The sequence below is a fragment of the Manacus candei genome, unplaced genomic scaffold, assembly GCF_025592945.1.
Source record: "Manacus candei isolate 608988 ecotype Guabito, Panama unplaced genomic scaffold, ASM2559294v1 h1tg000023l, whole genome shotgun sequence".
Taxonomy (NCBI): domain Eukaryota; kingdom Metazoa; phylum Chordata; class Aves; order Passeriformes; family Pipridae; genus Manacus; species Manacus candei.
The window spans coordinates 3,470,719-3,495,279 of NW_026138071.1; the positions used below are offsets into that span (position 1 = coordinate 3,470,719).

General features: G+C 42.0%; 1 protein-coding gene across 1 annotated transcript in view; it reads left to right on the plus strand.

Moving 5' to 3' along the window:
* The window catches only part of TFCP2L1 (transcription factor CP2 like 1), a 37,198-nt gene extending 28,993 nt beyond the window's left edge, over window positions 1–8,205 (plus strand). The window contains exons 14-15 of the mRNA XM_051787023.1: window positions 1,893–1,944; window positions 2,385–8,205. Of these exons, the coding sequence (XP_051642983.1) occupies window positions 1,893–1,944; window positions 2,385–2,422 (90 nt within the window). The 3' untranslated portion in view covers window positions 2,423–8,205. The remainder of the gene's footprint in view (window positions 1–1,892; window positions 1,945–2,384) is intronic.
* Window positions 8,206–24,561: the final 16,356 nt, after the last annotated feature.

Genomic DNA, 24,561 nt, shown 5'->3' on the forward strand with positions numbered 1-24,561 from the left:
TAGGTCAACATTTGGGCTTGATGATCTTAGAGGTTTTTTCCAACCTAAATGATTCTATGAATATCTTTTCATTTTTACTACTTACACAAATTTTGAAGTGAGGATCTAAAGTAAGAACAACCTTTAAAATTAAATAATTAAGTTTCTTAAGGCAAGTTTGAAAATCTGTAGGGCAATTACTATTACATCTTGGCCAGCGATTACAGCCACTGGGTCAGTCAGTGCCATATAAGTGCATGCTATAATTTAATGGACCTCTGCTAGCTGTTTGTGTCCCATTATAGGATGGCTTAATGTAGTCCATTCCATTAACTTGGAGGTTAATAGTGAGTTGCCCTTCTTCCTCTTTTCCCACTACTAAATTACTTATTCATGCACCAGAATCACTTAAGGAACTTCATTTATAAGAAGCATTGTTAAAACAAATGAAGCAGAGCATAGGTCTCAACTGGAGCCTAAACTGAAGGCTGTAATGCTTATTTCTGAAGTCTCCTTGCTATTCCAGCCTGATTAAATCTGAAACTTTGATGCTTTATGGATGCAAAGTGCTTGGAGGCAACACTTGGTAGGGGAATTGCATGAACCAGCTTGGGTATAAGGCTTAAAGTATTTGTTTAAGTCAATTATTAACAATGTCTATGGCTTTTTAAATATTTTTTTTCTTGTTTTAGTACTATAGCAGCAAGAGTGAGGCACTCTGTGAGTGTACTTCATGCATCGTTAGGCAGAAAAACACAAACTATCCAGTGAAGTTTGATTTGCAGGAGCAGGGTCTGGATGTTAAACCCAAAAGAGAACAGAGGGATTAGTCTAAGTTGAAAACAGTATTTTGGTGTGAGAACTTAGAGCTGGAAAGTGCACTGCTTGAATGCTGTTCAGTATCTAGGAGAAGGCTTTTTCTTAAAGCTGGATTTTATGAGCTCATCAGACAGGATCTGGTCATATCTCCCTCCTTTCAAGTTGTGTCCAGCATCTGCTTCAACTGTATGAGACACCTCCTGAAGGTAGTTCACGTCCTCTGTCCCGTGTGACTACTCTAAGATGGGAGGAACCATTGACTAAGGATGAAGCTTAAATGGGCTTTTCATGTTGGATCTGAAGTAATCTGAATTTCTTAACTCACCTCTTTATTTAGAGACGTCTCTAGAACCTGCACCTGTTCTGAAAATCCAGTTGTTTCTCATGAATAACTCAAATAGCTTTAGGTTCTAATCTTTCTTCCTGTGATTTGCCTTGCCTCTTATGGTAGTTTCACTAAGATTCCTGTTCCTTGATGAAATACAAACAAGTAAATGGCTCCTGCAAGCACAGCATCTGTACTAGTGTCTGGTCAAAGTAACCAGGTGGACACTGCTGAGATGGCTTTTCAGTTGCAATTCCTTTATTCAGCAAGGAGTCCATTTCCTGGAGCTTACCCACCTCTACATGTTACTTAAATGCTAATGTAAGCTCAGGTGAGCTCCATAGTTTAGCTGAATGTGTAATTACCACTGTTAGATCTTAGGAAAGAGTCTGTCTTCATCCAGTCTGAACTAGAACAGCTTCACTGAAGGCAATTAAGAGCATGATCTTTAATAGAATAACTGGAGTGGTATAAGAACCTGCAGGATCAAGAGCTGCAAAGAGGGTGGTAAAATGCTGAATAAGCTAGATCAGCTTCAGGCAAGTACTTCTAGCATGAGCTTCTCTTAAACACACTAGCAACTGCAAGGACCTTAATTAATCAGCCGTGTACTGTAATAATCTCATGGGCAGGGTTACTCAGGACTGTGTAGGACTAGACACCAAATGCTGTTTGATACCTCTCCTCCAAGTCTATACTGATACTGAAAGAAACTTGAATTTAATTGCTAAAAATATGTTGTGTTGGCTTTTTTGCTTCTGCCCTTCAGATGGTGCAAAACTTCCAAGATGAATCTTGTTTTGTTATCAGCACATTAAAAGGTATGTATTGCTACTGCTATTACCTGTGGCTCTAAAGATAATCCATGCTTTCAATTGTACTAAATGTTATCACAAACTCAGTGCTGTTATCCTGAAAAGATAATCTAATTTAGTGTAAGTCGAGGTGTTGACTGCATTATGATAGACTGATTGATCTTATGCTTTCCTCTCAGTATTATAAAAATATCATAAATTCATTGATACCACTGACATAAATAAGCAAAAAAACTTATGGTAAAATTATAAAAGATGACAGTATGTGGGTTTTTTAATGTAAATTATTTGACCTAGATGCTCAGCATTGATTTTCATGGGTGGGTTGTGGACCAAGAGTAGAAACTATTGTATTGTATTGACTACCTAGGAAGAAAATCTGAAGTTCTGTACCTCTGATGTTTCCTAAAAGCAATGAAAACTCATTTTGCATTTCTTTGTTACAGCTGAAAGCAATGATGGCTACCACATCATTTTAAAATGACCGTGCTGCACAGAGAGACTTTAACAGCCTAAAATTTTAGTGCCTCACTGAGATTGCTACAACCTAGACTGGAAACATGAAGAACCTTCTGGATAAATGCTCCTGTGAACTAAGAATTACCGAACAGCTTAAGGAAAAACTTGCTTTTACAGATATACATTTTTTGTGGTGTGTGATTTTGGTTTTGCTTTTTTTTTTTAAGCTGGAGCAGAGAACATCCTCAAAGCTTGTACATGTTTCTTCCTCCCTCCCTTCCTCTTCAGTTTTAAAAGTTGTAGAGGTTTCTGCTTATTACTTAGAAACATCTGCCTTGTACTAAGGGAAATGAAAGATAAACAAATCCCAATTCTCTAGAACCCTCATGGTTGAGCAAATTGATTTACTTACTGTTCTGAGTGCTCTCTTGCTTTCAACATACACCCTGTTGCTGATGGATGTAGACTCCCTGGGGGTCCTCTTTTACTCCTTGAAGTGGAAGGCTTGGGGCTACATCCAAAACCAGTTTGGGCAATACAGAGGATGGATTTGGTGCCCAGTCTTCACCCAAAGTGTCAGCTCTGGAAGCCCACACTTAGCTGATCACCTGCAGATGTGCTCAAAGTCCAGAGACCCTGGTCCCCCCTGACAGAGCTTCTGTAATGACAATCCAACAGAACAGTTTTGGGGGGTTTCAAAGGAGCACAGACAACCTGAGGCAAGCAGTTCAGTAGCATACCATTATCTTAGAGTAGTCTCCCTGAATGGAGTCTATGAATGTTTTCTGAGGAAATGCTTTGAACATTGAAAGTTATAGTGCTCATGACAAATTCATACTGTGGATTTATTCTACTCTACAAGGTAGTGATCGACTGCTGTCTTTACTGCAACTGGGAATTAGGTTTTATAATCTTAATGAATTTTCTTCCTATTACTTACTAAAGTAAAACTGAGTTTTGATCAAGTGCAGGTAACAGATCATCTTAGTTGCTGCTTCTTATATCCTTGCTCTTTCACTCTTGACTCCTGTTTCCAATACGTGTAACTATGATCAACTTCATCCTTCCTTGGCCTTTTGGGATGCTATCCAGGCTCCATTAAGCTAAAAAAGTGGCTTCCACTGATGTCAGAGGCAAACTGGATCACACCTTTCTTGCATGGATGAAGCCATTTCATTTTTGATAGCTAAGTAATAAGGCTGTTTCCCAAACTGAATGTCTATATAGCATCAAAATCTTGAATATTCTTGAATATTTAATTTCATCCCGAATTGACATGGAAAGCTGAAATACCAAACATTTTCCTGGAATGGAAATTTTTCAAAAAATGAGAAATTGTCAGCTGGAAAACACTGAATAAAATGTTCCAGCCTTTTGAAATGGAAACATTTAATTAAATCCATTTGGCCCTTAAAGCAGCATCAGTTTGAGCTACTGTTGCAGCCCTCAGAAATTCTCATTCAAGTGTTTTGCGCGCTGTGTCCGCCTTGGGGATGAGCTCTTTGGCTGAATTACAGATCCCATGATGCTCTTACCATGGGTTAGTCAAACACAGAATGCGTCATGAAGGCTGGAGAGGTGCCCAGGGAAAGAGGGGACCATGGAACCCTTGAATTATAGCTCCCAACTGACACTAGAGGAATTCGGATAGACGTGAACTGATATTTTTCTGACAAAAATTATGTGTTTCAAGTTTTCCCAACAGAAATAAACAGCAAAATATTGAGAAAAGCAACCTTTTTTTCATTAAAAGCAACAGTTTTTGCGCAAAAACCCCACCCATCCCCACTGATTTTTTTTCTTTTTTTTTTTTTTTTTTTGCACCGAAAATAATACTAGAATAGAAAAGTCGTGTTACAATGGGAAAACCTTCAGCCAACTCAGCTAATTGAGTAACAGTGCCTACTTAGGCACGATCTTGCTAAACTGGCTGTCCTGGATGCTCCACGAATTGTAGTGTTTCTCCAAAAACTATGCCTAGGCTCTGGGACATGGTGATTCTTCCCTCTGAAGTCAAGGAATCGAAGCATCTTGGTTGAGGACCAGGTTGCGTAGGTGAGGAGGAGCTCCTGGCCATGGACACTGGGGCTTCCAGGTGGTGGCCACACAGTTACAACTGCCTTCCAAAACAGTGAATAAATTCCAGATGTTTTTGTGAGTATACAGGACCAATGTGCTCCCGTGTACCGGGGGCTGTTTGGTTTATGTTGTAGAAAGTGCTGTTGAAGATGTCTGTTCGCTGTGCTTTTTCATCCTGTTCTGTAATATTGGCCCAATACAGGCTATGGCTGTTATTGGCATGTGACTCAGGTGAATCTGACCTCATGAGAACTCTTTAAAATACACCTTGAAGTTGCCAGGAGTGCAGTCTGTATCATATGCACTTAGATGGGGTAGCTCTGTAATTGAGAGAACACAGCAATACTGAAACACAGCAGAGTGAAGAAAGGATAGAGGTAGCTTTGCTCCCAGAGTTAGAAACTGAGATCTCTTTGCTTATTTTAAAAAGTCTGACCTCTTGATTCTTTTTAAAAAAACTCTTTCCCTAAGGAATTATATGCAAAAGCCCTCATAGTGTTTCATTAGCACTTGCTTGATCAATTTTGAACAAAAATAAGTCTGTTAGGGCCTTGCTGTATTTAGATTTTTAAAAATAAAATTTTATACTGATATGAGGGTGAATTTGACAATATATCTTGCTTTTCTTTCTATGCTCTAAGAAGGTATAACAGAGCAAACAGTCCCATAGATTATAACTGTCCTACTGGGTGGGCTCTACTGTTTTATCTGTGTTAGCCTCTTGTTAAGCTGTATAACTTTAATGTGTGTGTAATATCTACATGCCCTTGACAGGGTAGTTCTAGTCCTTGTTGAACCTCTGTAGTCACAGCAGAAATTTGAAAGTTTGTGGTCAAGTAACATACACACCCATGAAGACATAGCACAGCTGTTTTGGTGTCTAGGAGGATGTTGAATTACTACAACTTAGAATTGTAGAATATCTTGAGTTGAAAGGGACCCATAAGCATCATAGAGTCCAATGCCCTGCTCCTTACAGGAGTACCCGAAACTAAACCAGATGTCTAAGAGCGTCATCCAGAGCATACTTGCTTCTTGGACTCTGGCAGGCTTTGTGCCATGATCAAGGGCAAGAAAAGTCCCTGGGGAGACTGTTCCGGTGACTGACCACCCTCTCAGGGAAGAACTTTTCTCTAGTGTCCAATCTGAACTCCAGTGTCCAATCTGAACTCCAGCTTCATTCCATTTCCTCACATCCTATTGCTGGTCCTGATTGAGTAGATCAGGATCTCCCCCTTCACTGCACCCTTTGCCCTTTTTCCATGATGCTGCGTAACCAACCGGTTGTTTTACAGGGGCAAACTGGCCACTTGTGGCTGAGAGGTTGGTGCACGTGGTCAGGGCAATGTTGGTGTGAGACTGGACTGCTGAGGAACCTTCCCCTCTACTTCCCAAAATCATAAAAACAAACCCTTGCCCTGTTGAAACTGAGTTTGTCCATGCAGGAACCACACAAAACCTTCAGGATTTATTTTAGTGGCTTATGTGAGGAATGAGAGAGAGAGACTTGTCTCACCTGTGGAAGTGCCAGGTGAGACCCTCCCTGTGGCTGCAGAGGGTCTGCTGCCCCTGGACGAACTCCTTTGAATTGTTTGTGGATGTGACAAGCTCCAGAAGGAAGCTTTTGTTTCCTCAAGACTGGAGGAAGCACAAATGATTAGTCTGGGATAGACACCTAAATTCTAGATAGGTTAAAGGCAAGGGAGGTGAGTAGCTCCCGCTCATCTAAACATCCAAAAGAGTTCTGCATTTACTTTGCTCCTAAGTGTCTGTTACACTTATTTTTGCTTTTTTGTTGTTGCTGTTGCTCCTATTTCTTTTTTAAAAAGCAACAAACGAAACTTGCTCAAAGTGGTTTAAATGAGACTTTTTTCAGCTATATGTGAAATTTGTACAGCAGACCTTTATACGGACTGGGTTTTAGGATAACAGTGAATGATATGGTTTCCCAAACTGTCCAGCTCTTCAGTTGTATTTATGATGACAGCCACTATGAGTAGAAGTGGGTTTGCTAGGAATGAAAAGGCAGAATCATCATGTGATTTATACCAATACTGCAGCCAGTACTACAAAGTATAAACCCATGTTCTCATCAGATCTGTATTGTCTGTTCGAAACGATTTCATGAATTGTGGCATTTTCTCTATCAACTGAGTAAATTGATACAGATCAGTTAGTATGACTCTGGTGATGTCCCGAGAACCCACAGAAATGCCCATGATACACAACTGAAGGGGCAAATAATCTGGTGATAAAAATTTGGCCATCTGACTGAAGTGTCAGGACTGGTGCTTTTAAAATGAAAGCTGTTCTTTCAGCTGGCCCTGCATGGTTAATTGGCTAAAATAATCATTCAGTCTGGAAAACATTGGAGTTCTCATTGTCTTAGTGCGAAATTTAACAGGCTGAAGTTTCAAGGCTTGGATGTGGTAAAAGGATTCTTGCAGTGGAGAAGCCCTGAATGGCACTCTCCTTATAATGTAACATATACATATATATGCATATATATATATATATATCCACATACATACTGTACTGTATCAACACATATTTGTGCTGAGTACATGTGTTCTTTGGCTTTAACTGGTACTCTGCTTTGTTTAACTGCAGTTCAGTGTAAAAGACACTGGTTGACCAAGCTTCAAAACCCAACCATTCCTTGGGTAGAAGTGTAAAAGTCCGTAATAGCGACTCTAGGTGATTTGGACACAGTACACTTGGAGTGATGTAAATTTGGTGAATTTCTGCAATATGAATCCCAGGCCTTGGTGAAGAAGAGCATATTGTTGCACTAACACTGCAGTTCTATATTGCAGCTTCTGAAAATTAGTTAGAATAACAGAGAAATAGATTGCCCAACGCTTTGTGAACTAGTAAGGCTACTCCCTAAGCACAACAACCATACGATGACTTTTCCTAGCTCGATGTTGTATTGCTTAAGCATTGGCTGTAATTCTAACAATCATCTCGTGGGTGACTGGGACAGGTTTTTTTGTCTGTATCTGTTTTGGGCTTTTTTGACTTCTCAAAGAAATGCTTATATTCAGACTGTAGCTTCTCTTTCTCCTCCAGTTATGAAATGGTTTAACTTTATGGTACTAATAGAAATATTTTCATAAGATTATAATCTGTTTGACAGCACAGGGTACTCAGAGTGGGGAGTGTTTGGCTTTGATCATCACTACCGTGGGTGAATATGAGAAGGCAGACTGTATCTGACATCCTTGCTTCTCTCTAACAAATGGGTTAAGCTAGTGCCTAAATTTTTTTTGCATTTTTGATTTATACCTTTTTTTTTTTTTTTTTTTTCGCCATTCCCTCAAAATTCTGCTCCCTGGCAAGTAGATGGTGTATTCAACTTCTTTAAGTAGCCTGGTGTTGTCCCAGTTTGCTTGGAGTGAGCGTTTATCTTTCAAAGGGCCGGGGAGTTACCTCTCTTCACTGACAGTGCAGCCGTTCGAGGCAGGCGATGCTGACCACAAAGTTGGCATGACGGGCAAGGGCGAGTGGAGGTGGGTCGATGGGAGGCTGAGGCGTTACCAGTTGTGAGTAAATACTGCCACACTCTTTGTCTTTTTTTGTTTTGTTTTTGGGTTTTTTTGTACATGAATTAAAAAAAAAAAAAAAAAAGCATATTTTGCACTGGCTCTTGTACTGTTGTGCAGAAGAAATCTGTATCTAGAATCTGTGCTCCAGTCAAAATGCAAATAAATCTGTTTGTAAGAAGCATGGGTTTGGTCTCTCCTTTACTTGGTGTGGATGGACGCAGGAGAGCCTTGGCATCGGCTCCTCCTTGGTAGGCAGCTGTAAGGTGCTGGGCACCCTCTCAAAATGAGTGGGAGCAGAATTTGCAAAGTGCTGGTGAGAGAATGTCAGCTGTAGCCAAATGTCCTGCAGCATTTTCTTCGACTTGGGGCAGACTTCATTTCTCCACAGCACAATGCAGTGACTGGTTCGTGTTTAATCCAGGTCAAGGCATGAGGAGAAATGCCTCATTATTGAAGATGCCGTGACAATGGGCATATGCTTTAGTGAGAACACAAGCTGTGTTAGATGACAGCTGGTTTTGGTCTTGCAGTGCTCAGAAGACACGGGCATTTCAGAGCCTGGTCCTTGGTGACATCAGAGATGAGCAGAGAGTCCCTCCTCTTAGCAATGCTCTGTCCCGTTTAGCAGCTGTGACACACGTGCTGGAGCAGAGGCAGTGAGGTTTGGATATGAAGCATTCCCAGTGGTTTGGGTGGAAGAACTTCATTATCCTCTGAGGTCTGAGCCATAGATCTAGTAATGTACACGGTCAGGAAATTAGCAGATGTTCGGTGTCATTTTTCAGTAGAAGATGGAGCCCAGTTTGCAAATAGTATCTTCCAGCAGCCAAACTTCACCCTGAGGCAAAGAAGGGGGAATAGATGAACTACCAATGTAAGGGTGATCCTTAATCTGAATTGACCTCAAGAGCAATTTCAGCTCCTTTCCTTTACTGAAGTATTCGAATCACAAAATTAGAAAATGCAGCTTGGGCCTGTAAAGGTGTTGGTTCATATGCAAAGTATTAGGGCACAGGCAGTGTGCCTAGATGAAGGTAGATGACAATTTAGTATTTTTCCCTATAGGTGACATCCCTGAGAAGAGGAAAGGGACTGTCTACCCCAATTTCTATTAGTTTAAAGTTTCTTTGGAGGCAGAAATCCAGCTCTCTGAGGCCTGATATTGTTGAAGTGTTCAGCTGCTCTGTGCATGGTTAGGCAGCATCAAGTCTCAGAGGGCTGCTGGGTTCAACACAGCTTTAGCATAGGCTAAAATCCACCTGCAGGCAGCAGCAACAGATCTGGGTAGTCACTTAAGAGTCCGGGGCTGGCATTTGGGCTCTCCAGGGCTGTCTGGAAGGTGCTGAGTGTGTGAAGCCACTGGCAGCAAGTGCTTGATGACTTGATGAAGGTATGAGCCCTGCCAGCTGCAGGGGCCATCTCTGTGGCTTTCAGAAGGAGGAAGTGAATTCCTCCCCAAGCCCCACAAGGTGTGTGGTGCCGTGTGAGCACCAAATGCATCGGTAGTTCCCACCAAGCTCCATGCAAAATTGTCCCTCTTCTGTAAACCTGACCTATGTGCTGGCAGGGGTTGGTAAATGCAAAAAGGAACACTAGAAAGGTTTTTACTTAATAAAAAGGGTTCAAGGACAGGGAAACTGGTAATTCTTCACAATATAATTTCTGTGGGAAACACACCAATAGAGAAACAAGGTATAGAGTTCCAAGGGAATATACCCAGAAGTCATTGGCAGCTGTAAGACTGGACAGGAGTGGTAAAGAGTCACTCCTTTTATGAGTGAGAAGGAAGACCTAAGACTGCAGCTGCTTAGTCAAAGCATTGGCCTAATCTGATCTAAATCCTCAATGGCAAGCAAACATTTTAGAATTAATTTTCCAATTCACAAAACAGTGCAGTCTTTCAGTTAAGCAGATTAGTCACAACTATGGAGCAGGCAGAGAGATAATATCTGTCATACTCTTTCTGTAAAGAGGCTAAATGCTTCCAGGCTTACCTGGATGGGAAAGATTTGACACAGCAATAAATTATTTTTTTTTTAGTATCTTACAGCAGAAGCTGATTGTCCTGGTCAAACTGGAGTTTCAGACAAGTGTAGTCCTCCCTCTTCCTTAGATATGTGTGGCCTAGGAAGTCAGGCCTGTCCTGTTCCTATCCTATCCTATCCTATGCAAAATGTTCTATTTTTGACTATTGCAAACAGTGCCACTATCCATTTTACAGTCTAGAAAAGCCCTGGTTCTGATTTATCTGATGTTAAGTCATAAGCAAGTATGATACACCTGGAAAAAAGTTTGATTAGCAGGAATCCAAAATTGGCTGAGCACATTAGTGCACTGAGAAATAATTTTTCTAATGCTAAGAATTTAAATGCTGAACTTAAGATTATGCTCTAGAGAAGAGACATGCTATAAATATCATGTTGGATAGAGTAAAAAAAAAATAAATGCAATGCTGTGAGGAATTTCTCTGTGAAAATATTTTCAAAGCTTAGTATCTCTCAGAAGAAAAAGTTCCTGGATGGGTTGGTACCACTTTGGGAATTAAGATCTCCATGACATCACCTAACAGTTTAACCTGTGGTAGTAAAATAAGGGAAAAGTTAAGTAAAAAGATGAAAAACATGACTTAAGGCAGGAAAGAAAACCTGGCTGAGGCTGCGTGGCCAGAGCAGCCCGGGAAAGGAAAGCTCAGTGCAAAAGTATGGAGGCCACATACATTAGGCCAAGTGCGTGCTTCAGCACAGCTGTCCTGAGCACAAAAAACATGGTCCCAGACAAAATTATTCCAGAACCACCCACAGTTTCCCTTTTCCATCACTATTTACCTCATTTCACAGCAGTGCCTATGAGGCCATGACTCTTGTTTCTCAAGCAGCCATAGTTATTTACTGTCACATGCATGTCATGAAAGAAATGGAGTCCAAGTGAGAACATGGGTATAAAGCTGTTGATTGCTGAAGTGATTACTGGGGGCCGAAAAAAGGGAGAGACAAAAAAAAGGAGCTTCTTCAAAGTCTTTGGCTCCCTTTTGGCTCTTCCAGTTCCGGCCGATGGCTTTGCAGCATTCCCAACGTGCCTGAGGAAGAGGAGTGCCTGTTCCCAAACAAATGCAGCCATGCTGCTGGTTTAAGTGCACATCCACCCCCGAACACAGTGCTCAGAAACACAACCTACTGACAGCCTGCTCATGAGGAGGCTGCTCTCCAGAGCTGTTTAAACAAAGCTAGGCCGCAGATTTTGTAACCCACCTTCCTGCAGCAATAGTAACAGGGCTGGGGTGTTTTATTTCTGGTTAGTGTGCCTCTGCTTTGAATGGAGCTGAATCCCATTGGAAACGTCCTCCAGTCCATCTGCCAAGGGGAATTCAAGTACACCCACCACCATTAGTTGGTGGTCAATAAGACCAGGAAGCAACTTTACCTTCACTTCAGTGAAGCCTTCGCTTCGCTTCAGCATGAATCACTTTTAACACCACGAGGACAAAGTGGTAACACACTGCTGGCTTACTTTGAAACTCAGCTGGCTGGTAGCAAATGGCTCGCTAAGCAACCTGTGAGAAAAGAAGCATTCACCCTCCCATGTTGTTTCTGAGGCAGTGCCATGCCCTTTGTGCAGCTCAGAAACCAGAGACAGCTGTTTGGCATGAGTGCCCACAGCTGGATGTGACGTGCAGTGGCCTTGACAGCTCCCTGTGGAAGGAGGGGAGACCACCACGATCCTGCTTGATGTGCACAGCTGAGCGTGTCTGCACAGCAAGGAGGGTCCTGCTGTTCTGTGTGAGTGATGCAATGCTGGACTCGGTTTTGGGCTGGTTTTATTTTGTGCTTCTCAGTTCTTTAAGAGAAATTTCCATCTAGTTGTGGTGATGATTATGGTCACCTGCTGGCCAGCTACACAGGCAAAGCAATTGAGAAAATGAGCCTTTGGATTCTTTCTCAGGTATTTTGCTTGTCACCTTCATCAGGGTGCCAGGCAGCTGGAGGGCAAGGAAGCCTCTTATTAGGAAGTGCTGGGGAAGAAAATGATGGAACTTAATGAAGAATGACACTTCTTTATCTACACATTTGACTTTTTGGGAGGTCTTGAAAGGAAGCCAGAACTGGAAATCCCCTTTCTGCCAAAGCTGAGAGAGTATCCTGGGAGGTGCAAATGAGCCAGCAGGTGTTCCCAGGAGTTTTAGTTTCCCATATTGGTCCAAGATGGGGGTCAACCTTACTAGCACAGAGAGAAGGAGCCCTCCTCACACCGGGTCAGGAGACCTGGCTTTATAAACCCAATCAGTTCTCTTCCTTGGTGGTTGTGGGAAGAGGCAGTGCTGTCCTAGGTGAGTGGCTGAAGAGTCTGGACCTCTGTGTTGTTAACTGCTAGTGTGTGCTGTGCTTCTTGACGGGTTTTATTGTAGAATCATAGATTTGTTTGGTTGGAAGGGACCTTTAAATGTCATCCAGTCCAAGCCCCTGCAATGAGCAGGGACATCTTCATGTAGATCAGGTTGCTCACAGCCCCATCCAACCTGGCCTTGAATGTTTCCAGGGATGGGGCATCTACCGCCTCCCTGGTCTAGTCAACCTGTTCCAGTGTCTTACCACCCTCCTTGTAAAAAGTTTCTTCTTTATATCTAATATAAATTGAACCTCCTTTAGTTTAAAACTGTTACCCCTTGTCCTATTACAACAGGTCCTGCTCAAATGTTTCTCCCCATTTTTCTTATAGGCCCCCTTTAAGTACTGAAAGCTGCAGTAAGGCTCCTTAAATGTCTGTACCAGGTCTCACAGCATGAAAATCCCTATTGCTTTTTCCTTTCCTCACCCTTATAGTATTTTCCCTCCCTCTCTGTCCTTCTCTCTCATTTCATCAGGGCTGTCAGCGCCCAGTTCATGCCAGCTGTGATACAAGGCTTTGCTGTTATAGCAATGGGTGCTACTTCCTTAGGAATGAAGTTAATGGCATACTTTGGAAAAGTTTTGTGATGGGAACGTCTGGTGATCCTGATGGTCTCTTTCTAGTGAGTGGTTGTCCATCTGCTCTTTGTGTCTTGCTCCTTAAGGGTCTGTGTACCTTGAGGTTTTGCCTGTTCTAGTTGTGTAAATGAGACAAATTCTGAGTGATTCAGAGCAAAAGTCATCTTGTCTAAGCTGTCTAGGGGATAGAAACAGGCACACAGACAAGTAATTTTCAGACCCCAAATCATAAAGCCAAAGTCTTGGTATAGCCAGCATTATTGCCTGCAGCTGTAAACTGTGCTGATCCCTCCCAGTGTGGCTTACCTGTGGGTGTTTAAGGAATTACCAGCCCAGTGCTGGTTGTGTAGTGCTTGGCATTGGTGGGAGCTGCAGAAGGATGCAATTAAATTAATTACAGGCTGGTGATTTTGCATTCAATGAGATAATTACTCATGAAAACCAGTATTATGGATGAAACTTGCTCCCAGCCTTAGTATCAGGTTTCACCATCTTGCCAGAATGTGTGATTGACGTCAACCTGTAATTCTAACAAAGGCTATAAACTCATAAGCTCATAAAATAATTTAGTCTGGAAGGAGTCTTCAAAAGTCATCTGGCCCAGACCTTTCTCAAAGCTGGACCAGTCCAAAGGCTGTTTGGTGTTGTGCAGGGTCAGCAAGGGGAAGCCCATGGCTGGCGCTAGCCGGGAAATCCAACCGGAGATCATAATACCTCATTCTTGCCTCAGATAATCTATGAATACCCTCACTAAGGAAAGCTTTTTGTCTTTCCAGTGTTGGGTGGAAGAAAAGTAAAATAACACAGGTGTGCCAAGCCATAATTATGTTTCAGTTCATCCCTTAAGAATGCCTATTTAAAAATTAAATTGGGATATATTTGTTTACTTAACAATTTTCCCCAGCGAATAGAAAGAATATAACTTGGCAACCACTTTCTACTAAGTTCGGCAGTTCTTATGGTGATGTGTTTTCCAGCTAACATGTAACATGTCACAATGGAGCTGAACACTTAAAATTTAAGGTTTTGCTTGCTAACAGCACTGCTTCAAAGGGATGAGTGGGATTGGCAGTGTGAGGGGTCCAGTGGGCTTTAAGTTGGGATGAAACTGCAATGGATTAGCTTCTCCATACTGCATGGATGCCATCTTACTCCACATGTGCTGTGGTGCAAGGCAGTGTAGTCTGCATTTTGAGCAGCTTGGGGAGCCTGTTCTGTGAATGCACTAAATCTCCAAACCAGGTTCTAGTGCAGTTGGCTGTGTGTGCAAATTCCCAGCTCTGTTTGCTTGCTTTGGTGTCCCACGTAACCTGAATGTGAGAGGTTGCATTACCTTGGCTTTTTTTTTTTTGTACATGGTGAAAGAACACACAAACAGGAGGAGAAATGGCTGTGGAGTTAGCAAATAAGAGATGCTTATCCTTAAGTTACAGCCTTGAAGTAAATGAAGATGCAAGCTATTTTCCTTTCAGTGCTTCTTCATTTGGATGAGGAGGCTGCAATTGGCAGGACTTTCTGCCCAGAAACAAGATAAGTCTTACGAGCTGAGCCTGCTCATAAGCTGTAAGTACAAGAAGCATTATGTAGTGCCTTCATGCCTTTCCTTTGAAGGATTCTCTTGCATTCCTTCAAAAAGGGGGAAATTCTAGAGGGTGCTTTGGCAATTTCCTAAATCATCTGAGTTGTGACCATGGGCTTCACACTGAAGAGCCCAGCTATAAATGCAACACACTCAAATGGATGTGAGACACACCTTAGAAAGGTTTTGACCTTTGAAAGATCTAAAATGTGGAAAATGGTATAATCTGATGATGATAATAAAAATGGTTATATATTTCATGTTTTTCTTTTATTTAAAATCTTTCATTTAAAATCTTAATTGGCATATTTGCTACTGTGAGTAGTCCCTGCCAACGTTACTGAGGATCTGTGGATACCATGGTCTGCAGTAGTAAATGCTTCTGTGGAATTTCATTTTTAAACTTTCCTCAAGCAGTCCGCCTGTGTACGATACAGTTTTCGAGAAAGAGAAGAAATCTTTGTTTTGTAGCTGGTAATTTTTTTTTTTTTTGAGTAAACCATATTTAGGGTGAAAATACCACTTCAAAACTGTGATCCAACAAACAGTAAATTTAGGTTTTGCTATGCAAAAATACTCCTGTCTCATTTCCAAAATGAGATGTTCTGATACAGACTTTTTTTTTCCTTGGCAAAGTATTATTTAATTCATTGTTCACCTCAGTAAATTAAGGGCAGCAGAGCAGGGTAGAACACCCATTGCCTAAGGTACATTTTTGTTTATCAAGTTGTTTAGCCTGTACGCTTTGTTCTCACTGCTTTGGCTATGCAAACTGCCTTCAGAACAGGTACCTGACCTAATGGCTTGGCCAAAGAACCTGCCATGTTTGCAGTGGTGCATGCTGCAAGTCCTAGCTTAGGAAGGCTGGTTTTGGACAGCATGAGAGTCCCTTGTGCCTTCAGCTAAGAATAGTACAGAAAACTTAGAGAACATCACTCACTTGAACTTTGGGCAAATGGGTTTGTTGAGCTGCTCTTGTACCTTGGATCTCTATGTGTCTCTCTTAGCCAAACTGTTAGTTGCTCTGCTGGCATTGCTGTGAGATCTCTCCCCATGTCCCGGGTTCTTCTCAAGAGCCCAAGGAGGCCAGGAGGTGCTCTTTGCTTTGTTCTTTGAGGGGAAACTAAACAAAGGAGGTTTAGACTTAGAGCCTCTAAATTATTTGGGCACCTGACTCACCTCCACACTATTTGGTTCCTGGATGCTATTTTGGACTTGGAGAGAAATTACTTACCTGTGGGCTCAAGTCTGTGCAGCATACCTTATATGGGTATTACACACACAGGTTGAGAGCACTTTTTAAAACCCAGTCTTGGATCATATTTTTAAGCATTTTGCTTTCAGAAGGAATGAGACCAGAATGCAGGGCTATCCTTATGGACTTTGCAGTAACTGTGCCTGGCACAGGGCACGGACATCCACAAGACTCATGGAAGAAGGCATTAGGTTGGATAGATCTGGATGTCTCCTGACTATGCTTGCAGCATCCCGAGGACCAGTTCAGTTGAGATCTGTAGGGTTAATAGGAACTTAGCATTAGGTTTAAGCCCAACCTTTACTACGCTGACAAAAGAGCAGAAATTTTTTTACACTTTTGTAATACTCGGATGGACTTTTGGGGGATCGATGGTCTCTTTCTCCCACAGAATCTTTCTGGAAAAGGAAATTCTGTAGTGTGAAAATAGTTTTGCTCTGTCAGAATCCTATGAACTGAATTTGCTGCACTAGTGAAGCATGGCTAAGCTCTCTTTACTGCACGGAGAGGGTAGGCAGGGTATGATTGCTTGATGTTTGAGGTTTGCACATACTGTAACCATGAGCATCACTTCAATGGAAGTCAGTGGAATAATATTATGTTTTGCAGAACTGGTCAGGGAGTGCATCCCACCACCCTGAATGACATATTCGCTGCATGTTCTTGAGCAAAACTTTTTTGTAGCATCGTGTAGCACATGATACCCAACAACATTTCTCTTTGAAGGTTTACCTGAGCACTCTGATATTCCTAAGCAGATACAAAGAGTTCATGGGTTGGTAAAACATTTTCCCCAACAAACTATGACTGAGATATTGGATTGGTTTTGCTGAAAAGCTGCAAAATTGAATGAAGTATACGTTGTCCTGCAGCTGAAAAGCTTGGATGTTTGTATCAGCTTCCTTGAGAGCCACCGGAACAACACTTAGAGATGCTACTGAAGAGAAACTCCTGTTGTAGCAAATAGTGGGTGAAATTATTCAGGACTACTCATGCTCTCAGAAATTCTACCTTTAGATCTTTCTTTGTGTATACTCCTTTTCCACCTAATTTGGCACAGCTCTGTTGCCACTTGGTTACTGATATTACAATGCGGGGGTTGATAAGCATTTGCCAGCATTCAAGAACTTTCCATTCCCACACTTTACAACCCCTGGCCATTTTTCAAACCTGTCATTTGAAGCTGTTTGAATCATGGGAGAACAATGACAAGTGACGGAGAAAGTGTTACTGCTGATATTTATCCAAGAGCCTCCTTTGGTGCAATTACCAGCCGGGCAGATAAAAAGTGTGGTGCAAAGAGTGTGCTTGGATGACGGTCAAGCATAGAGGTTAGTGCCCTCTAAGAGAAGCTGTAAGAGTGCTGGATCAGCACCAAGCAGTTACAGCATATCACTCTGTACAAACTGGGCCCTCCACGTGGGAAAACATAGCCAGGGATGTCCCTGGGACAAGGAGCAGGGAACCCCAACTTCACCAGTTCCCACTGTCACAGGAGATTTAAAGCTCAGAGGTGGGACTCCTGGCCCTGTGCAGACAGGAACAATATTTCATCTTGACACACAGGGAAGGTAAGGGCCATGGGCAATCACCAGCTAGTGCTCTGACATTTCCAGCCTGTGCTTCGCATGTCTTCAAAGACTTTTTGATCTTGTGAACTATCAAGAGGTAAAATCCTCATGTAGACATTGTAGAAAGCCTGCTCTTCACTGCTTAGCTGACTGAAGTAAACCTTTCCTCCTCTCTGGTCTGGCACACTGCCTGGGTTAGGGTGTTGTCTGGCTGGGCAGTCTTAGGGATTCGTGAGTGTGTTAATGGCTACTCACTACACAGTTGTAGGTAAGACCAGCAAATACCTGCTATGTGGCTTCCCCTCCCACAGCATTTCTCCTTCCCCCCCCCCCTGCACTTTTTCTTTCAGTTTTCCTACATGAGATTTGCCCTACTCCTGCTGTTGATCCTGAAATTCTTAGGTTGGGATGAGCTTGTCTATGATGAGCTTGGGGGTGGGTTCTTGCACCAGGAGATGTCTGTCTGCAGCACTGACCCACAACATATTCCTGCCCTGCATCCCAAAACCAATCTGCCTAGGCTGTGGTGTGCTGCTTGTGCTGTGTGCCAGTGCCTGCACAGTGATTACTCCAGGTTAGAAATAAATTACTGGTCTTAACTCAGGAAAATGTCCTGATCTGATTAATTTCATGACTACAACAGTGAGTATATTGGCCCAAGACCATGTGTTTGAAGTGGCTGGGGAAAGAAAATGTGTATTCAAGTATGATGGTAGCAGTCTTGAATGAAATGTGTTTTGTCCTCCTTCAGACAATACCACAGAGGTCAGCAACAAAGTTGTGGTAGTTTGTGGGGGTCTGGTTTAGTTTTTCAGGGGAGTTTGAATGAGGACCCACTTCTCCACGTATTAGCATCTCCCCCAGCCTCTGGGAGTAACCCCTCAATGGTTTAACTTCACCCCCTTCCTACCACAAAGCTGTGGCTGCCCTCTTAGTCCTGTCATCTCTTCTCATCTCCCAGGTGTCTCTGGCACAGGTGGTGGTGAAGCTGCATTGTCAGAGGGGTGAGCACTTAAAGAAAAGTGTTTTAAGCAGAGTCAGTTGCCTGATCTGATTCTGAATACCTTCCTCCCAGGCTGCTGAAGCCCATCAGAAGGCAAGGCTGGAGTGTATGGCTTGGCTGTGCCCTGCAAACGCTCAGACTAACCTTAACTTTTTGCTGCTCCACAGGGAAGCTGAGCTCATCAAACATCTTGTGTATTTGACTGAAGTCCTCAGCTAGGGATGAAGCAATTAACTAGTAGAGGTATCTTAAAAAACCACAAGCCCATAGAGAAACAGAACAAAAGTCTATTGAGGGAGCAGGCAGCAGCACAGATCCAGAGCTGCTTGCATCTTCCTGCTGCAAGTATTGTGCAGCACACGGTGTGAGGAGGTGCAGCCCCAGCTTCTTACACTTGCACTTACTTTAAAGAGCAGTGTGAGCAGCATCACTACTTGATACGGACTACTGTTTGATCACCCTGTGGAGGTCTCCCTGTTTTCATGCTTCCACTAAGTACAGTTCCTTAAAAGACAAACAAATCCATACTCTATTTTCCCTTGAGAGAAAGCCGGAAAACAGCCAAAGCCCTCAGTGTCTCTCAATGACTTTGTTAGCCCTCTCAAAACATCACGCTATGTAAAGCTTTAGGACTGCTCAAGCCAGGAAACATCACACAAAGAGCTCTCATTTTTCTCTGCAACAACAGACATTGTGTCATGGATTTTTTAGGAATAAAGCTGCAAAACAGCTTGGTGTGGGTTTTTCTTTTAACCAAAAACAACGTGTTAAAGAATTCAAGATGTCATTTTACTAAAGTTCATGGAGTGCATAGAAGTCTTCTACCTGCTATGACACACAAATGCCAGCACTACTAATTTTGCTCAACTTCTTATGTGCAACTTCTTCCATAAGGTTTGAATCAGAACTGCTCTTTCAAGATGAGTTATGGCTGCATGCAAGACAGCATGACAGCAGTGGAGACTTGGTGCATGCACTGGTTAATCATCACAGGTAGCCCTGCTGTGGCAAAACTAGTTTCACATGGGATTTGGCACTGCACAAATACAAACTGGGAGATGTGGTGACTTGGCAAAAGTGAAAAAATTGATGCACAGACCAAATCCTTGCACTGCAGGGTTTCTTTTTTTTTTTTTTTTTTTTTTTTTTTTTTTGTTGTTGTTGTTGTTGTTGTTTTTTTTGGTTTGGTTTGGTTTGGTTTTTTTAGGTATTAACTGGAAAAAACCCAAAGCCAGGGTGCCTGTCATTCTGCAGGGCAGCATTAATTGTCATTTTTATTTACTCCTGACGTCTGTAGCCCTCCTTGATGGCTGGTTGTTTTTGCAGCAAAATGGGAAGCCACCAGCCTGTTGCTTCCTTTGGGAGAGGTGAGTGATGTGTGGGAAGATAGATTCACTTAATTGCTTTGAACTTAGAACAGTGCAAATTTTCCTTAGTGTGCTGGCCATTTCTGAGGAATGAATGAGCTAGTTTGCTTTAGGCTGCTCACAGGCCTTTTTGCTCTTTGCAGGGGCCAAATGCTTATTGCAAGGACAGAAATCCATCCTTGTTGTTTTTGAATACGAGCAGTGGTAGAGAAATTTTAGATTTTCAGAAGTGAAGGAGAAAGCTGCTAATCCCACAAGATTTGGAAAATGGTCTTTCGGAACTGAAAAATTTACTCTTATGTTGTTTTAGTATGAATGTAATTGCTTGCTGAATGCAAAGAATATTTTTCTGGAGGACTAATGAATGAGAATTTATTAGGGACCTTTTTTTCCTGGAAGAATGTACTATATCATCAAACTTTCTGGTAGAGCAAAGAGTGTTTTCAGTTATCATGTGACGGCAAACTCAAAGTTGAAAACAGGACCAGTCAGTTCGATGATTTCTGGCTATGCAAGGGATGCAGGCACATGCTATGATTTGTGATGATATCTAAAGTGTTTATAAATACTGTGACTATTGCTATTGTTATACATCTTAATTCTCAATAGGTCATCACTTGAATTTCACTCATATCCTACTTGACCTAAAGCAACTGGATGCCTTGAAGGGATGGAAAGGATTGTAGGTAGAAGGTACAGGTAATCAGGGCAAATTTTGTGGGTAAATCAGATCACCAGGGCAAATTTTGTGGGTAAACACATCATCTTTTGTTAAGCTGGCTGTTATATTTGGAAGAAATCAGTAGATTTTCAGGTACAAAAGAACAATTCAGTGATACTATCTTCTCCTTACAGGCATTGCCTTGTCTCTGCTCTTGGACCATCACAACCCCTACTGTTTTCTCAAAACTTTTGTTCTTTTAGTTGTCTTCAAGAATTACTCAAAACACTTTTTGTGTTTTGCAATCTGCAACTCAAAATACAAACAATACCAACTTTGGCTTGTATTCAGCAACAATTCTGATAAGATTTGTCAGGAACCTCATCTGAACAAGCTAAAAGTAATTTCATTGACGCAGTTCAGTGGTATACTAAAATACATCAAGATGTCATTTATGACATACTTGTTCTCTTACTTTGACTCAATCCAAAGACATAAATAATTGTAATGGATTATTCATACTGTTTTAAGGAAAAAATGTTCTGATCATATGTTTTAGGTTTCTTTCAGCATTCTGCTTTTTGCTGCAAGGTCTGGAAATAATTAAACCTACTAGACCTGAAAAAATGCATATGGAAAGAGTAAATCTGGAGGTAGAACTTCAAATATATTAAAGAGAGTGAGGTAAATAACATATCAAGATGAGCCTGGGGATCACTGGCTTTGGGCCCTGGTTTTATGTAGTTGTAGGATATTTGCAAGCCTCTGATGAGCAAGTGGTAACTGGACAGGGCTTCTGTTGTGAATAGTTTCTGGGAGAAATATCTGAGAGTTATAAACCCTTCTTGTCTGGTCAATGGGACTGTTTTTTAGGCCGTGCTAATCTGTTCCTCTTTCTACATCTCTACTCTATCCACTGAGGAGGCCTGTTTCCTTACAACTGCAGACATCCTTTTCACCACATACTTTACTTGTGGTAAATGTGCCATGCTCAAGCCTAGGAAAAATTATTTTCAGGCCCGAGCCAAACAGCCCCTGCATGAAAGGCTACTCTACCCTGAACTCCATTTCTATAAGTCTTACTTATTGAAAAAGATAGACTCAAGGTCCACACAGTGCATGACCCCAAAACTGGGGCATCAAAAATCTGGTTTGAAACCATCTCTAACGAAGATACAGAGTGATTGAAGTAAATGAAAACCATTATTAACCAGAGGGATATTTTAAAACTAAGAGGCTACATGTGACATTAGTCTCCTTGAATTACAAATGTGGGTAATATTGATTGGAAATGTAATTGTAGATGGATTAGTCTACTGATGGCAGGGAAACAGAACTATGGTGTATATACACTATTACTAGGTCCTGAATGGCTTCCAAATAATATTGGAAGATAATTGTCTGTACAGCTAGGTCTTCTGTCTGCTTGTCAAATCTCTCTGCAACCATGTGGAGAAGATTTTATTACATTTTAAATTTGAGTATCTCCAGGATATTCCAATGCCTTCTGAGCTTGCAGGAAAAACTCTAATTATTGCATAGCTCCTGGCCTGTAAACATTTGTATTTCTCCATGGGAGGAATACAATTCCTGTAATGAACAAATAATGAAGGTCCTTAAGAAACAAGAGAGTTTCCACTTGATATCTTAAGGCCCTCGAAGAGAGCTCAAGAGAAGGTGTTTTTCACTTTTTTTTTTTTATTATTCCTAGTTGCACACTTCGTGATCTGCCTGTATTATTTGAGAGCTATTTAAATGAATTCTGAGATTCAGGACTGTATTTTGGTGGTGAGTGCAACAATAATATAACTGTCATAAGACTGTGAGGGATTTTTGGATAAATTATAGAGTAAAGAAGGTGGTGGCTTACATGCTTTGAGTAGTGACTGTTTTGGTGGCTTTTTTAGTAACTCTCAGTCATTTTTAATGTATTTTTCCATGCACAGATTCCTTCCATTACAAGCCTTGGCCTGATAAAAATATGGCCTTAATATAAATTGATCATTTTATTTCACAACATCAGGCTCTTGAGAAGCACATAGTGGTGACATGCAGAATGTAGCATTTTTTCTTGGCGGGGTGGGCATTTCATGTCCCAAAAGTCAAATCAAGATTTATAACAAAGCAAACATATTTTCTTGAAATGAATGAGCGGCAGGATCTGGTCAAGATGAGTAGCATGCTCATAAACAACCCTCAAGCTTCTCTGTCTGACTACATCCATCCAGAGAAAGTTCCTTCAATTCCATCAGCATACACAAGAACTTTTGTAACTGCAGAAGTACCTCTTATGCCAAACATAAAAAAGGCAAAAGGATGAGGGTGGAAATGGGTGTGTTGGTGAAAATGAGGCAACCTGGAATCTTGTCTGGTCTCGGATTTTGGAGAAGTTACCTTGTTATTTTTTGGTGGGAAAAAAAGAATTTGCAGAAGATGCCATGCTAAAATGTTATTTATAGTTGCTCTGATTGTAAGCCCTGGGCAAGGGCTTTCTCTGGACCCAAATCTCCACTAGCACTACTGGCCTCTTTCCTTTGTGCTACTGCAGAGAAAGCAACTATAGCAAAGCTGAGCTGGAGGCAGAGGGATGGAGCAAGAGCTGGAAGCTGATAGCTGCTTTGGGACCTTGTTGCAGGCTTTGGTTACTACATTTCTTCTTTCCTATTCACTGTTTTCTTTCTTTTTTTTTTTTTCATATCCCCTCCAACCTCTGTCAAACTTTCTTAGATTGCAAACGCCAAGGGCTAGTTTGAAATAGACACTGTCATTACATTTTCAACTCCTAAACATTACCACCCAGCAGCAATCCACTTCAGGACTAGTCTCAGACTCAGACTTGATATAGTTTGGCCCCTTATGGAAGGGGTTTTTTGGAACTGCAGTGCTAGGGAGGCAGGCACTGCATGGAAGATATAGGGGTGCTGTCCGCATGCAAGCCAGGGAGGAAGCTGTCTGGGATGGGTTGTGAGCAAAGAGGGCTGCATGAGGGGACAATACAGGATATCCCCTAAGCCCAAACTGAAAAACACTTTCTCCCACCCTACAGGCCTGTGGGAACTACTTGGTGCCACTTGCTGCTTGGATGCAGCAGTGAGACTTACTGCCAGTGTTATCAAGAGCCATGCAAGTTTTTTAGGATGGTTTGTCATCTTGGTTACACTGTCCTATCACAACCTCAATCTTTGCAGAAATATGCAGAGAAGCAGAATGGAGCTCTGCCCTTGCTCGTAATCATGCTTGTGCCCCTGTACCTTTGATGGCTGACTGTGATGTCTGCCAATCACTGTACTAGAGTGATTGCTTTGATGTGCTTTGACTTCTCACCTGGGCTCCCACCTGCTCCTGTTCTACGTGAAGGAGCCTCTCCACTCTGTGCAACTCTCCACAGGGTTGCACAAAACCATAGAGGTTTTGTGGTCTGAGCAAGGATGAAAAAGGTGCCAACAAAGCCATTGCAGAGCAGTGCTGCAGTACTACCCTTGTCCCCTTCCCCCTTTTGAGAGCCTGGTGCCTGCTGTTCAATATCCACCAGCAAGGTCTCACAGGACAGGCCCTCTGCATCTTACTGTGGTCTGATGTCCTCTGTGGTCTGATGTCCTCGATGCTCATGTGGTTGGCTGGTAGGATGTCTGGGGAACAGCATCTTCCTCCTTGCACTTCTGTAGAAATGTTACATTTCTGAAATGAAGTATGTTGTTTGCATGTCAAATGTCATGGGGCATTTTCACAGTTCTCCTGACAGGCACAGGCTTGGCACATTGCAGGCTGAAGAGCTGCCAAGGGCAAGCATTTAGAAAAAAAGAATCCCTGCCAGAGTTTGGTGCCAGATTAATCAGAACTCCCCATTGTCTCTCTGAGACAAATGTTCTGATTAAATCTATTGTTGTTGGGCTTGATGGGACAAAGTGTTACTGAGTTACATCATAGCTATAATGTGGAAACTGGAACACAGCACAATTTATGGTGGAATGTTCCCTGGTATTGTTCAGAAATATCACCACAGAAGAAGTTTGTGGGAATGATTATTTGAAAGCTGCTGGTCTAACAGTGTCTTGAGCCCAGCTCCAGAATGCCCAACTAGGCTCTGCTCCATAGCTTAAGTAAACTACTTAACCTCCCTGCCTCTGCTTTGCCCTTTAT